This window comes from Schistocerca piceifrons, chromosome 7 (assembly GCF_021461385.2).
Source record: "Schistocerca piceifrons isolate TAMUIC-IGC-003096 chromosome 7, iqSchPice1.1, whole genome shotgun sequence".
NCBI lineage: Eukaryota > Metazoa > Arthropoda > Insecta > Orthoptera > Acrididae > Schistocerca > Schistocerca piceifrons.
This window is the reverse complement of record NC_060144.1, coordinates 335121758-335137033: the sequence shown is the minus strand read 5'-3', so window position 1 is coordinate 335137033 and position 15276 is coordinate 335121758. Positions and strand designations below refer to the sequence as shown.

Below are 15276 nucleotides of genomic sequence, written 5' to 3'. Positions count from 1 at the left end.
CATTTGCTTCCATACATACTATTCACTGACGAAGTCCAGTTTTCATGACATGATGTAAACAACACACGCAATAATTATCGATGGTCACGGGAGAATACAAACGCTTCAGTGGATAGCAATTTCCAAGTTCGTTTTGCCATAATGTTTGATGCATCATGGTCGGTAGCCTTTTGATAGGTCAATTTATTATCAATCAGCGATTGACGGGAGAGAGGTTCCTGTATTTCTAGGAAAATTCATTTGTGGAACTATTGGAAGACGCTCCTTTAGCCAAGCGAACTGGAATGTACTTTCAACATGACTGTGCCCCTCCACATGTTACCTTACGTGTGAGGGATCATCTCAACCGCACCTACCCTAATGGCTGGATTGGCCGTGGCGGTGCTATTAACTGGCCTCAAATATCACCTGACCTTACACCTTTAGATTTCTGTTTATGGCATTGGATGAGATAAGAAGTGAACAAAGTGAAGGTAAATACACGAGATCAACTGCTTCGTTGCATCATGGGTCCTGGTGAATTGATTAGGAACCAACCACAGGCTATTGAACAAGCAACACGACATGTTATCGCTAGAGCGCAAAAGTGCACTGACGTTCGTGGTTGAATATTCGGACCTGTTCTGTGACCTGTACAACATCTGTACGATAAGTGTTAAAGCCGTTTGTAAACGACGTGGTACGTCTTTTTCAACTGAATACATGTAACATGCATGTTGTAATGCATTATGTACTAAATGCAAAGTAAATAAATATTATGTCAAAATGTGTAACATAACTGTGCTTCTCTGTAACATTGTTTTCAAGAACATCACGTTACGGTCCAGTTATACCGCGTATATGTTCACGTTGTGCACATCAGTTTTGCAGAATTGAAGTTCCTTTCAATACCCATAACTCCCTAACGAAGCATTTGCGGACCTATGTTCATATAGTATTTTTTGTTCAGAATTACTTATAGAATCACTGTGTAAAATATTGACCTTTCCACCCCGAACACCTTGTATACGCAGACGGATCTAACCAATGAAAATTTGTATCAAGGCCGAGATTCGAACCCAGGTGGACTGAGGAGGGAGCCGTGCTGGGATAGTCCGTGCAGTTGTCCAAAGCCACTGTGCCAGGGTGGTGTAATGGATAGCGCATCTGCCCATTGAGCAGGAGACCTAGTTTCGAATCCCAGCCTTCGTACAAAGTTTCATTCGTCGCTTCAGTCTGCATGTATGCACAACAGATGTTTGAGGCTTGAAAAGCTCTCTGGGAGCGTATAGTTTCATTTAATACCTTTGCCTCACGTAAACAAGATAGAGGAGATAGAGAAGAGATAGAGATAGAGAAGATCCAAAGAAGAGCGGCGCGTTTCGTCACAGGGTTATTTGGTAAGCGTGATAGCGTTACGGAGATGTTTAGCAAACTCAAGTGGCAGACTCTGCAAGAGAGGCGCTCTGCATCGCGGTGTAGTTTGCTGTCCAGGTTTCGAGAGGGTGCGTTTCTGGATGAGGTATCGAATATATTGCTTCCCCCTACCTATACCTCCCGAGGAGATCACTAATGTAAAATTAGAGAGATTCGAGCGCTCACGGAGGCTTTCCGGCAGTCGTTCTTCCCGTGAACCATACGCGACGGAACAGGAAAGGGAGGTAATGACAGTGGCACGTAAAGTGCCCTCCGCCACACACCGTTGGGTGGCTTGCGGACTATAAACGTAGATGTAGATGACATGCTGTACCGACTGAGATATTTAACGACGACTCACAACTCGCCCTCACAGCTTTACTTCCATCCGTACGTCCTACATCCAGACTTCAGAGACGTTCTCCTTACCTTGCGGGACTAGCACCCCCGAAAGAAAGGGTATCGCAGTGACATGGCTTATCCATAGCCCGGGGAACTGCTTCCACGATGACCTTTCTGCATCATAGAAAGTGCTTCTCACACGTGACTGCGCAATCAGCGGTGGGCAATCGAGATGCCCCCTCAGAGACGAAGTCCAGATAAGCCGGCGGGTACTTAAAGTGGCCGGCCCGCCGGCCGCGGCACTTGGCGACCAGGCCCAGCCACCACCGCCCACCATGACCGGCGCCGCCTCCCGCGCGATCCTGCTGCTGCTGGTGGCGATCGCCGCTACCACGGCAGCCGCTGCTGTCCGCGGGGCTGTGCCCTACCATATGGAGGACGCCGACCTGGACACGGTAAGTCGCAGGCGGCGGAAACTGCCCAGCCACACGCGGTCTATGGACTCAGCCCAGTCAGCGAACAAGTAACTTTTAAATTGCGAGGTGTGAACAGTTAATTCGTTGAATATGTAGCACTGCATGTCCGCGAACGTGTGTAGGCTTAACCTGAAAGACAACAGAAACGAAATAACCCTCACGAAATTACACTACTGGCCATTAAAGTTGCTACACCAAGAAGAAATACAGATAATAAACTGTTATTCATTGGACAAATATATTATACTAGAACTGACATGTGATTACATTTTCACGCAATTTGGGTGCATAGATCCTGAGAAATCAGTACCCAGAACAACCGCCTCTGGCCGTAATAACGGCTTGGATAGGCCTGGACATTGAGTCAAACAAAGCTTGGATGGCGTGTACAGGTACAGCTGCCCATGCAGCTCCAACGCGATACCACAGTTCATCAAGAGTAGTAACTGGCATATTGTGACGAGCCAGTTGCTCGGCTACCATTGACCAGACGTTTTCAATTGGTGAGAGATCTGGAGAATGTGCTGGCCAAGGCAGCAGTCGAACTTTTTCTGTATCCAGAAAGGCCCGTACAGGATCTGCAAAATGCGGTCGTGCATTATCCTGCTGAAATGAAGGGTTTCGCAGGGATCGAATGAAGGGTAGAGCAAAGAGCCGTAATACATCTGAAATGTAACGTTCAATGTTCGAAGTGCCGTCAATGCGAACAAGAGGTGACCGAGACATCTAAACAATGGCACCCCGTACCGTCACGCCGGGTGATACGCCAGTATGGCAATGAAGAATACACGCTTCCAATGTGCGTTCACCGCGATGTCGCCAAACACAGATGCGACCATCGTGATGCTGTAAACAGAACCTGGATTCATCCGAAAAAATGACGTTTTGCCACTGGTGCACTCAGGTTCTTCGTTGAGTACACCATCGCAGGCGCTCCTGTCTGTGATGCAGCGTCAAGGTTGACCACAGCCATGGTCTCCGAACTGTTAGTCCATGCTGCGGCAAACGTCGTCGAACTGTTCGTGCAGATGGTTGTTGTCTTGCAAACGTCCCCATCTGTTGACTCGGGGATCGAGCCGTGGCTGCACGATCCGTTACAGCCATGCGGATAAGATGCCTGTCATCTCGACTGCTAGTGATACGAGGTCGTTGGGATCCAGCACGGCGTTCCGTATTACCCTCCCGAACCCACCGATTTCATATTCTGCTAACAGTCATTGGATCTCGACCAACGCGAGCAGCAATGTCGCGATACGATAAACCGCAATCGCGATAGGCTACAATCCGACCTTTATCAAAGTCGGAAACATGATGGTATGCATTTCTTCTCCTTACACGAGGCATCACAACAACGTTTCACCAGGCAACGCCGGTCAAATGTTGTTTGGTTATGAGAAATCGGTTGGAAACTTTCCTCATGTCGGCACGTTGTAGGTGTCGCCACCGGCACCAACCTTGTGTGAATGCTCTGAAAAGCTAATCATTTGCATATCACAGCATCTTCTTCCTGTCGGTTAAATTTCCCGTCTGTAGCACGTCATCTTCGCGGTGTAGCAATTTTAATGGCCAGTAGTGCAATTACACTGCCTGACAACAAAAGTGAAGCACCTGTAAGGCGAGGACGAAACGAAATGAAGCTTCACAAGTTGAGAGGGTACGGCATGTTATTTCAGGGAGTACAAAATCGAGTCAAATTTGTAAGGAACTTGTCATTATGAGTCCACTTATCCGTATGACGTTGCACCCCCTGTGGTCTGGATGGACCCACTAATTTGTCGCGCTGGGTCTCATAAAACCGTTGTTGCATCCCCTCTCCTGAGGTAAGCAGCCCAAAACTGCAACTGGTCCTACATATACTGGCACTAGGACGAAGATGACGTCCCTTCTAGTCCCACATATTTTCTATTGGGGACAAGTATGGGAATCTTCCTAACCACGTCAGTACCTCAGCATCACGCAGACAGTTCATAGGAACACTTGCAACGTGTGGACGAACATTGTCCTATTGAAAAACCACATCACCGTACTACCACCTGAGAGTATAACATACGAAAATTATGGGATTTCCGTGTCAAATATAGTTTCCGATACCACCGTTAGTTTACCAAAAACTGTGATCTTATCTGTTTTTTTTTTCGTCAGTGTTCATTCTAACAACAGTTATAAAGTGTAGGATTCATATCTACTGGGCTAACAGGTTATACTAAAGTATTTACGGAAATTCTATACTTTTCCTAATTATTGAGCAAACATAATTGAAATAAGAGTTGTATCTTTGAATGGAAAAGTTTTTCGTCAGAAACATTAGTTATCCTACAGATATCACTTTGCGTGACTTATAACAACCGCAACGAGGATAATTTTTTTTTTCCAAATGTTGATTATACAATAGAAGGCGGAGCTATCCGTCTGCTTAACTGAGTGGTGACGTGTTTGCCTACCATACAGCGGTCCCGGCTTCGATTCCCGGCCGCGTTGGAGGTTTCCTCTGCTCGTGGACGGGTCCTGCGTTTTCCTCATCGCCACCGACGCGCAAGCCACCCAGGCTGGCGTCACCTGTCATGATTTGCAGCCCAGCGGCCGAACTTCACCGGATAGGGCTCCCGCTCAACAAAGCCGTACGATCATTTAATTTTAACTGAGGAGATAAAACTCACGGGATAGCGATATGCACTTATACAGATGGCAGTAGTATCGCGTACACAAGATTTAACAGGGCAATACATTGGCGAAGCTGTCATTTATACTCAGATGATTCATGTGAACACATTTCCGTCATCAGTATGGCCCCACGACGGGGATTAACAGACTTCGAGCGCTGAACGGTAGTTGGAGCTAGACGCATGTGACATTCCATTTCGGAAATCGTTAGGGTATTCAATATTCCAAGATCCACACTGTTGAGAGTGTCCTGGGAATATCAAATTTCAGGAAAAATCTCTCACCACGCACATCGCAGTGGCCAACGGTGTTCAGTTAACGGCCAACAGCAGCGGCGTTTGCGTGGAGTTGTCAGTGCTAACAGACAAGCAACACGGCGTGAAATAACCGTTGAAAACGTTCAAATGTGTATGAATTCCTAAGGGACCGAACTACTGAGGTCATTCGTCCCTAGACATTTGCGTGGAGTTGTCAGTGCTAACAGACAAGCAACACGGCGTGAAATAACCGTTGAAAACGTTCAAATGTGTATGAATTCCTAAGGGACCAAACTACTGAGGTCATTCGTCCCTAGACTCACACACTACTTAAACTAACTTATGCTAAGAACAACGCACACACTCATGCCCGAGGGAGGACTCGAATCTCCGGCGGGAGGGGCCAATAACAGTTGAAATCACGGCAACGGACACCCTCAAAAACATACGTTTTTGATATTAGGTGCCTTATGCTGCCACCTACTGCCAGGTTCTCCATATCAGCGACCTCAATAGTCATTAGACATCGTGAGAGAGCAAAATGGGGCGCTCCGTAGAACTAACGGACTTCAACGTGGTCAGGTGATTGGGTCTCATTTGTGTCATACGACTGTACATGAGATTTCCACACTTGTAAACATCCCTAGGTCCACTGTTTCTGATGTAATAGTGAAGTGGAAACGTGAAGGGACACGTACAACACAAAAGCGTACGGGCCGACCTCGTCTGTTGACTGACAGAGACCACCGACCGTCGAAGAGGGTCGTAATGTGTAATAGGTAGACATGTATCCAGACCCTCACGCAGGAAATCCAAACTGTATCAGGGTCCCCTTCAAGTACTATGACAGTTAGGCAGGAGGTGAGAAAACTTGGATTTCATGGTCAAGCGGCTACTCATAAGTCACACATCAAGCCGGTAAATGCCAAACGACGCCTCGCTTGGTGTAAGGAGCGTAAACATTAGACGATTGAACATGGGAAAAACATTGAGTGGAGTGACGAATCAAGGTGCACAATGTGACGATCCGATGGCAGGGTGTGGGTATGGCGAATGCTCGATGAACATCTGCCAGCGTGTGTAGTACCAACAGTAAAATTCGGAGACGGTGGCGTTATGGTGTAGTCGTGTTTTTCATGAAGGGGCTTGCACCCCTTATTGTTTTGCGTGGCACTATCCCAGCACAGGCTTACATTGATGTTTTAAGCACCTTCTTGCTTCCCATTCTTGAAGAGCGATTCAGGGATGGCGACTGCATCTTTCAACACGATCGATCATATGTTCATAATGCACGGCCTGTGGCGGAGTGGTTACACGACAATAACAGCCCTGTAATGGACTTGTCTGCACAGAGTCCTGGCCTGAATCCTGTAGAACACCTTTGGGATGTTTTGGATTGCCGACTTCGTACCAGGTCTCACCGACCTACATCGATACCTCCCCTCAGCAAAGCACTTCGTGAAGAATGGCTGCCATTCCCCAAGAAATCTTCCAGCACCTGATCGAACGTATGCTTGCGAGAGTGGAAGCTGTCATCAAGGCCAAGGGTGGGCCAACACCACATTGAATTGCTGCATTACCGATGGAGGGCGCCACGAACTCGTAAGTCATTTTCAGCCAGATACCCGCGTACTTTTGATCACGTAGCCTATCTGTTACGACAGTGTTGGAACACAACCTACGACCAACTTAGAGACAGAAGTGATGACACTTTCTGCAGGACCTGATCATCATTTTGCAGGTCAATGCTCAAGCAAGTACAGTGCAAGCTGTTATTGATTTGTTTGACTGAGCTGCTAAACGCCATACCACCTACTGCACTCCCCTGACTTAAGCCCTCGTAAGTTCAAGTCGATTTCTAAACTCAAGGATACACTTCACGGCATTCGCTTCAGAACTGCTACAAATTCGTCGGGCAATAGACAGCGCCGCTCGAACTGTCAACACAACTGGCAGTGCTAAGAGTATCCTACGACTTCCACGTCGCTGGCAACGGGTTATTATATACAATGGTGGCGACTACTTTGAAGGTCGTAAAACTTTGAAACGCGTATCTATTTTGTACGAGCTGTAAATAAATAGTTGCCACTATTAAAGTTCCAACCCTCGTATTAATGTCTAACGGCAAGCAAATTACCCACCCAGCATTCTTCCATTATTCCAGAAAGAGGACACTTAGCGAATTCCAACAAACGTTACGCATAATATCAAACCTTTCCGAAACTTTTTCTTACTACACACTGCACAAAGTAATGAAAGGAAAGATGTTTATTGCTTATGGTATTTTCAATGTTCATGAAGTAAAACGGCAGTGTCATGCATGAAATTTTAATGTATTTCTTTCCTACTACTAACGTTACTAACAAACATTTTGCAGACAGTACCTACATATACTACTGAATGCACCTGGACAATTGTATAAGTCTACGACAGATAGTTTAGGAGGAAAAGATAAGTTACTTTTATTTAGCATAATTATGGTTTTGAATCTTCATCCATAAGGGTTTCACGTACTTAACATCGAATGTTTAACGCATTAACTCATTTGTAAAGTAATCAGACAGAGGTCTGAAACTCTTCATGGGAGTTCGAGTCCTTAAAGAATCAGGGTGGAGTTACTGGTAGAGTCTAAATCTTTAAAATTCAGTGCTTGCCTTGCTTATGTGTATTATTCGGAATCCCATCCCAGCATTTGTCGTCCTACGGCTCTTTCCTTTGTGTTACAGAACAAAAGGAATATTTGTGACAGGAAGTAATATTCGATAACACATTAATGAACCTGTGGCAAGCAGATGTGTGGAGCTAGTTGATAAACAGATGAGTCGGCAAAAAGATATAAGTGGTTTGTTTTCGCAAGACCTACAGGTTAACCTACGATAAATTTCATCTGCGAAGCCCACAAATTAAAAAGCACTTGAATCCCATGTGATACCAGCAACGCAATTATTTCCACGCTTATCTTCGATAACACTTTTCCTCTGACGATTTTTCTGTTTGTTTCACCCGTTGATTTAAGAATTCAGCTGGCAACAAAACATTAGGCACATCAGTTCATAGAATGAAATTTTCACTCTACAGCGGAATGTGCGCTGATATGAAACTTCCTAGCAGATTAAAACTATGTGCCGGACCGAGACTCGAACTCGGGACCTTTGCCTTTCGCGGGCAAGTGCTCTACCAACTGAGCTACCCAAGCATGAGTCACAGTAGGAGACGAGGTACTGGCAGAAGTAAAGCTGTGAGGACGGGGCGTGAGTCGTGCTTGGGTAGCTCAGTTGGTAGAGCACTTGCCCGCGAAAGTCAAAGGTCCCGAGTTCGAGTCTCGGTCCGGCACACAGTTTTAATCTGCTAGGAAGTTTCACATCAGTTCATGTTGCTTTTGCAATTAGTAATCTGTCATTATGATTTTAGATGTCTGCTACAGCTGTAATCAGGGAAACCATTATTTCAGTGAAGTTTTTCTTGGTTTGTACGCTGACAAAGCATACCACAACGTTATCATGGAAACAATACTTTCTAAGTTACTCTCCATACGACGGTAATGATGAGAGACTTTATGCAGTTAATTGGTTAGGTGGTTTTGTTTATTTTATGATTTTTGTAATATTGTCAACTTGATATTGTAATTTTTAAATGTACCGTAAGATTCAGTGAATGCACTTTTCCACAAAATTAAGCAGCTCGTTACCGCAGTCGACTATAGAGATTGTAGCTGTTTTCGACTAAATACCGTTGTTGGACCAATGCGATAATCAACAAAAGTGTAACTTTAAAGTAAAGAGACAGACATTAAATCGATATAAAGACTTACTTCAGTCGAAAAGACCTAAGCTATTGTTCGGAAACACTACTCTGATGATCCACAATGACCCCAAACCAGTGAATCACTGAAGCGATTCCGTACAGCTTGGAGGGTATTGCAGAGCTGGCACCAAAAACAAGAGCTGCATTTTTGATAAGCAGCCGGTAATGAACTTCGGTCACCATTCAGATGAGATGATTATCTAATAACCGACTATAGAAAAGATTATGAGTAAATAAAATAGATCTCAACTGTATCAAATGTTCGTTATATTCTTTCAGTTACGTTTAAAAAAGTAATATTTTATCTCTTTAAGATATTTTGGAAAGAAAGCATCATATTCAATATGAATGGAGACTAATAGTTTCAGAAAATGCATAAAAATGATAACTGTTGCAGATAGCGACAGATGGAAAAACGTATAACTCACTCGTGTAGGCTAAAGTTACATAACTCACCCAGTAAGATTTCCTAGTGTCCGAACACTGAAAAATTGAATATGGTTTACCACTGAACTGCTTGCATGTAATAGATTCTTCTGACTGATCAATTATTTGATTAAGTAAGTCTGGGAATTTGCACGGGTAGAGTTACGCTGCCTCAAGACGTTCACACATTTTATAACTACAGCAGTTGTCTTGCCGTGTTGAACCTCTTGAAGCTTAATAATGACTGTGCTGGTAAACTTCTACGTTATTTTAGCGCAACGCAGACTGACTTCCAATAATCCCTACAAAAGAATGGCCCTGACTAACAATAACCTATACCTTTCACGAATCACTTTCCTCACAAGAATCTTCATTACCCGAACTACTGCGATACAGCGAGCGCCAATACTGCCAGCTAAATAAAAGATTCTAACTACTGAAGGCACTAACTGCTGATAGGCATAGTTAGCAAATGAAAGATTTTGATAGAGAACAAACAATGTATTTACCTTAATAGTGTTCAAAGTCGTAATATATACACTACTGGCCATTAAAATTGCTACATCACGAAGAAATGCAGATGATAAACAGGTATTCATTGGACAAATATATTATACTAGAACTGACATGTGATTACATTTTCACGCAATTTGGGGCCATAGATCCTGAGAAATCAGTACCCTAAACGACCACCTCTGGCCGTAATAACGGCCCTGATACGCCTGAGCATTGAGTCAAACAGAGCTTGGATGGCGTGTACAGGTACAACTGCCCATGCTGCTTCTAACACGATACCACAGTTCATCAAGAGTAGTGAATGGGGTATTGTGACGAGCCAGTTGCTCGACCATCATTGACCAGACATTTTCAATTGGTGAGAGATCGGGAGAATCTGCTGGCCAGGGCAGCCGTCGAACATTTCCTCTATCCAGAAAGGCCCATACAGGACCTTCAACATGCGATCGTGCATTATCCTGCTGAAATGCAGGGTAGAGCCACGGGTCGTCACACATCTGAAATGTAACGTCCACTGTTCAAAGTGCCGTCAATGCGAACAAGAGGTGACCGAGACGTGTAACCAATGGCACCCCATATCATGGCACCGGGTGATACGCCAGTATGGCGATGACGAATACACGCTTCCAATGTGCGTTCACCGCGATGTCGCCAAACACGGATGCGACCATTATGATGCTGTAAACAGAACCAGGATTCATCCGAAAAAATGACGTACTGCCATTCGTGCACCCTGGTTCGTCGTTGAGTACACCATCGCCGGCACTCCTGTCTGTGATGCAGCGTCAAGGGTAACCGCAGCCATAGTCTCCGAGCTAATGGTCCATGCTGCTGCAAACGTCGTCGAACTGTTCGTGCAGATGTTTGTTGTCTTGCAAACGTCCCCATCCGTTGACTCAGAGATCGAGACGTGGCTGCACGATCCGTTACAGCCATGCGAATAAGATGCCTGTTATCTCGACTGCTAGTGATACGAGGCCGTTGGGATCCAGCACGGCGTTCCGTATTACCGCCCTGAAACCACCGATTCCATATTCTGCTAACAGTCATTGGATCTCGACCAACGCCAGCACCAATGTCGCGATACGATAAACTGCAATCGCGATAGGCTACAATCCGACCTTTATCAAAGTCGGAAATTTGATGGTACGCATTTGTCCTCCTTACACGAGGCATCACTACAACGTTTCACCAGGCAACGCCGGTGAACTGCTGTTTGTGTATGAGAAATCGGTTGGAAACTTTCGTCATGTCGGCACGTTGTAGGTGTCGCCACCGGCGCCAACCTTGTGTGAATGCTTTTAAAAGCTAATCATTTGCATATCACAGCATCTTATTCCTGTCGGTTAAATTTCGCGTCTATAGCACGTTCTCTTCGTGGTGTAGCATTTTTAATGGCCAGTAGTGCAGGTCACTATTTATATGAAATACTGAAAATCCTATTTTCGTTGCCCCTGGACGGCGTTAGATACACAACCTGCAAATTTCGTTCCCGGGATGGTCGCTTAGTAATACAGATAACTGAGAAACCACTGTCTGTAGGAACATCCTTAAACAATTAACAAGTGTCTGATAGAATTTGTATACAGGACTTGTAAATGAGCTAGCTCCCATTTCAGACATAGTATACCGTACATCCCTTGAACAAAATACTGTGTGCTCTGGCTGGAAGAAAACAAAGCGTGACAGAGTCATTACGAACATCCAGCGACGGTAACTTGAGGTGTCATAACGAGCACGCGCGTGTGATGTGTGTGTTGGCAGGCGCAGCTCCTGAGGAAGTACGGCTACCCGGTGGAAGAGCACTTCGTGACGACGGGGGACGGCTACATCCTGCGCATGTTCCGCGTGCCGTCCAGCCCCAAGGCGGGTGGGGGCTCCGGCTTCCCCATCCTCGTGATGCACGGACTGCTGTCCAGCTCTGCAGATTGGGTCGTCATGGGGCCCGGCGAGGCTTTCGGTAAGCTCTACCTGCAGTGTTTAGGCACTCACAGGAAAACAATACCCTGCAATTTGGCACAATTGGGAGTTGTACGGTGTTCGTAACGTCTGGAGGCAGCCCACCTTTGAGCTGTTCTGCTCATCCCCCTCTAGTAACACTCAGCAACCGGTGAGAAGTTGTCTACCTTCAGATGCCTCGCCTTGAGTAGAGGTGGACGGTGATAAATGCTCTCCTCCAGACTGTAATGTCGTCATACTTCAATTGTTGCAGGCAGCACAACATAGTAAAACTTGGCAACATGCTATAGTTGGATCGGCGTAAGTTGATCGATGACAGTTTCAGTGGGCCAGGCGTGGGAGCTTCGCGCGCCTACTTCAACTAATAATGTAACGCGATTTTGTAAATGTCTCTATGGCAACGCCACAGTGCTGCAACATCTCTGTAGGCAGCTGCTGTTTTCGCCAGCGGCCGATAGCGCTTTGGAGTTGAAGCCGGCAAAAGCGCTACGAATTGTCGGGGTTTTTGTTACGCCGTCTCGACTAAAACTGTTCATCCCCTGTCTGTAGCCACATGTAAGCAACTTTCATCAACACGGCGCCCTGCCGCTCTTTCTCTGCCCAGAGGTACCTCATGATATTATACGCAATGCAGAAGTAGTAGTAGTAGTAATTTTACTCATACATATGTTACTTTTACAAGGGTACTGGACATTATAAAAAAATTTGTTTCTTTTAGTCTACAGTCACACTATTGTTTCCTCAAATGACTACCAGATTCTGCAGTAAGTACCATAAACAGCTCATCCCTTGGCGTGAAGTCGTCAAACTGGCTTACCCAAGTTCACTATCTGACCAAAACTATCTGGACACCCCTATTTAATTCGGAATTGACCGCTAGATGTCACGAGAGGCGAACCTGTCGGTATCAAAGGAAGGAAAGGAAGGAGGGAGGGGGGGGGGGGAGGGGGGAGACGGCGCTGTCCGTTGTCAGTAGAGAAGCAGCAACAGTGGAACGGGTCACTCAGAGTAGCTCAGTCACTTCCAACATGGACTAGTCATTGGTTGCCACCTGAGGAACAGATCCATCAGGGACATATTCACCCTCCTAAAGCCTGCCAAAGTCGACAGTGATGTGACTGTGAAGTGGAACCGCGAAGGAACAATTAAACCAAGACCAGGCAGGCCTGACAGACTAACGCCCAAGGGCAACCGAATATTGTGGAAGGTGGCTGTAACATCGCACATGAAATCAACGGAAAGAATCGCTCGTGAGTTAAAAAGTGCTACGAGCGGTCCATCTAGTACAATGACTGTGCACAGAGAATTAAAAAGATTAGGTTACAACGGTGTAGCACCTCTTCAGAAGCCACACATATCTGTCGTCAATACTAAGCGAGGCTTGAGGTGGAGTAAAGAGCGACGGCACTGGACGGTCGATGACTGGAAACGAGAGATATGGATTAATGAATCACGGTATACACTAGAGTGGCTATTTCTAAAAATATCGGTAATTAAATATACCGATATTTAAGAATGTCGTTACAGCGATCAATAAATCGAAAGAAATATCGACATATCGACGTAAAACACACACATCAAAAAAAGTTTTCCATCACCTCGGTTCCGAGAGTTCCGGAGCATGTACAGAAAACTGGAATAGAGATCAACATAAACAGTATTTCCGCCCTTTTTACTGCTCATGAAAACCAAACATTCATGTCCACCATACAGCGAGACCTTCAGAAGTGGTGGTCCAGATTGCTGTACACGCCGGTACCTCTAATACCCTCTTGCCTTGATGCACGCCTTTGTTCGTCGTGGCATACTATCCACAAGTTCATCAAGGCATTGTTGGTCGAGATTGTGCCACTCCTCAACGGCGATTCGGCGTAGATCCGTCAGAGTGGTTGGTGGGTCACGTCGTCCACAAACAGCCCATTTTAATCTATCCCAGGAATGTTCAATAGGGTTCATGTAAGGAGGAAATGCTGGCCACTCTAGTCGAGCGATGTCGTTATCCTGAAGGAAGTCATTCACAAGATGTGCACGACAGGGGCGCGAATTGTGGTCCATGAAGACGAATGCCTCGTCAATATGCTGCTGATAGGGCTCGCTATCGCTCGGAGGATGACATTCACGTATCGTACAGCCGTTACGGTGCCTTCCGTGACCACCAGCGGAGTGCGTCGGCCACACATAATGCCACCCCAAAACAGCAAGGAACCTCCACCTTGCTGCACTCGCTGGTCAGCGTGTCTAAGGCGCTCAGCCTGACCGGGTTGCCTCCAAACACGTCTCCGACGATTGTCTGGCTGAAGGCATATGCGACACTCATCGGTGAAGAGAACGTGGAGCCAATCCTGAGCGGTCCATTCGGCATGTTGTTGGGCTCATCTATACCGCGCTGCATGGTGTCGTGGTTGCAAATATGGACCTCGCCGTGGACGTCGGGAGTGAAGTTGCGCATCATGCAGCCTATTGCTCACAGTTTGAGTCCTGTGGCTGCACGAAAAGCATTATTGAACATGGTGGCGTTGCTCTCAGGGTTCCTCCGAGCCATAATCCATAGGTCGCTGTCATCCACTGCAGTAGGGGCTTAGGCGGCCTGAGCGAGGCATGTCATCGACAGTTCCTGTTTCTTTGTATCGCCTCCATGTCCGAACAACACCGTTGTGGTTCACTCCGTGACGCCTGCACACTTCCCTTGTTGAGACGCTTTCCGGGCACGAAGTAACAATGTGGACGCCATCGAACCGCGGTATTGATCGTCTAGGTATGGTTGAACTACAGACAACACGAGCCGTATACCTCCTTCCTGGTGGAATGACTGGAACTGATAGGCTGTCGGACCCCCCTCCGTCTAATAGGTGCTGCTCATGCTTGGTTGTTTACATCTTTGAACTGGTTTAGTGACATCTCTGAACAGTCTAAGGAACTGTGTTTGGGATACAATATCCACAGTCAATATGTATCTTCAGGAGTTCTGGGAACCTGGATGATGCAAAACTTCTTTTGATGTTTGTAGTAGTAGGGGTTGAGAATCAGACATCGACAAGAAACGTTTTGAATTTTATCAAGGTATTGCAGATAGTATAATATTATATTGAATCAATTTTTAAGTCATGCTCTGAAGCCAGACAGCACTAATTTAAGACATCTAAAGATTTGTCTTATTCTGACAGTAGAGTTTCTAAGGTGCACAGTCGGTTAATGGAACAAAAAATGAACATTTGCTTGTAGCATTAACTAAGGTTTTAGCAGTAGGCAATAATTTATCTGCTTATGGTAGTCAAATGTCGCCAATTAAATAACCTTTCCTGTAAAATTTCGAGAGTAAAATAAAAGTGCTTTATGACAGAATCTTTCATAATGATGCGATTTATAAAGAAAAATGAGTAGAGATTAACAGCGCACAGATCGTAAATCAGAAATTCGTTTCGATCTTGGATTACTCCTGG

General features: G+C 45.7%; 1 protein-coding gene across 1 annotated transcript in view; it reads left to right on the top strand.

The window, feature by feature from the left end:
* The first annotated feature begins 2062 nt into the window (after window positions 1-2062).
* The window catches only part of LOC124805684 (lipase 3-like), a 64588-nt gene continuing 51374 nt past the window's right edge, over window positions 2063-15276 (top strand). Inside the window, exons 1-2 of the mRNA XM_047266252.1 lie at window positions 2063-2192; window positions 11642-11837. Coding sequence (XP_047122208.1) covers window positions 2073-2192; window positions 11642-11837 — 316 coding nt within the window. The 5' untranslated portion in view covers window positions 2063-2072. The remainder of the gene's footprint in view (window positions 2193-11641; window positions 11838-15276) is intronic.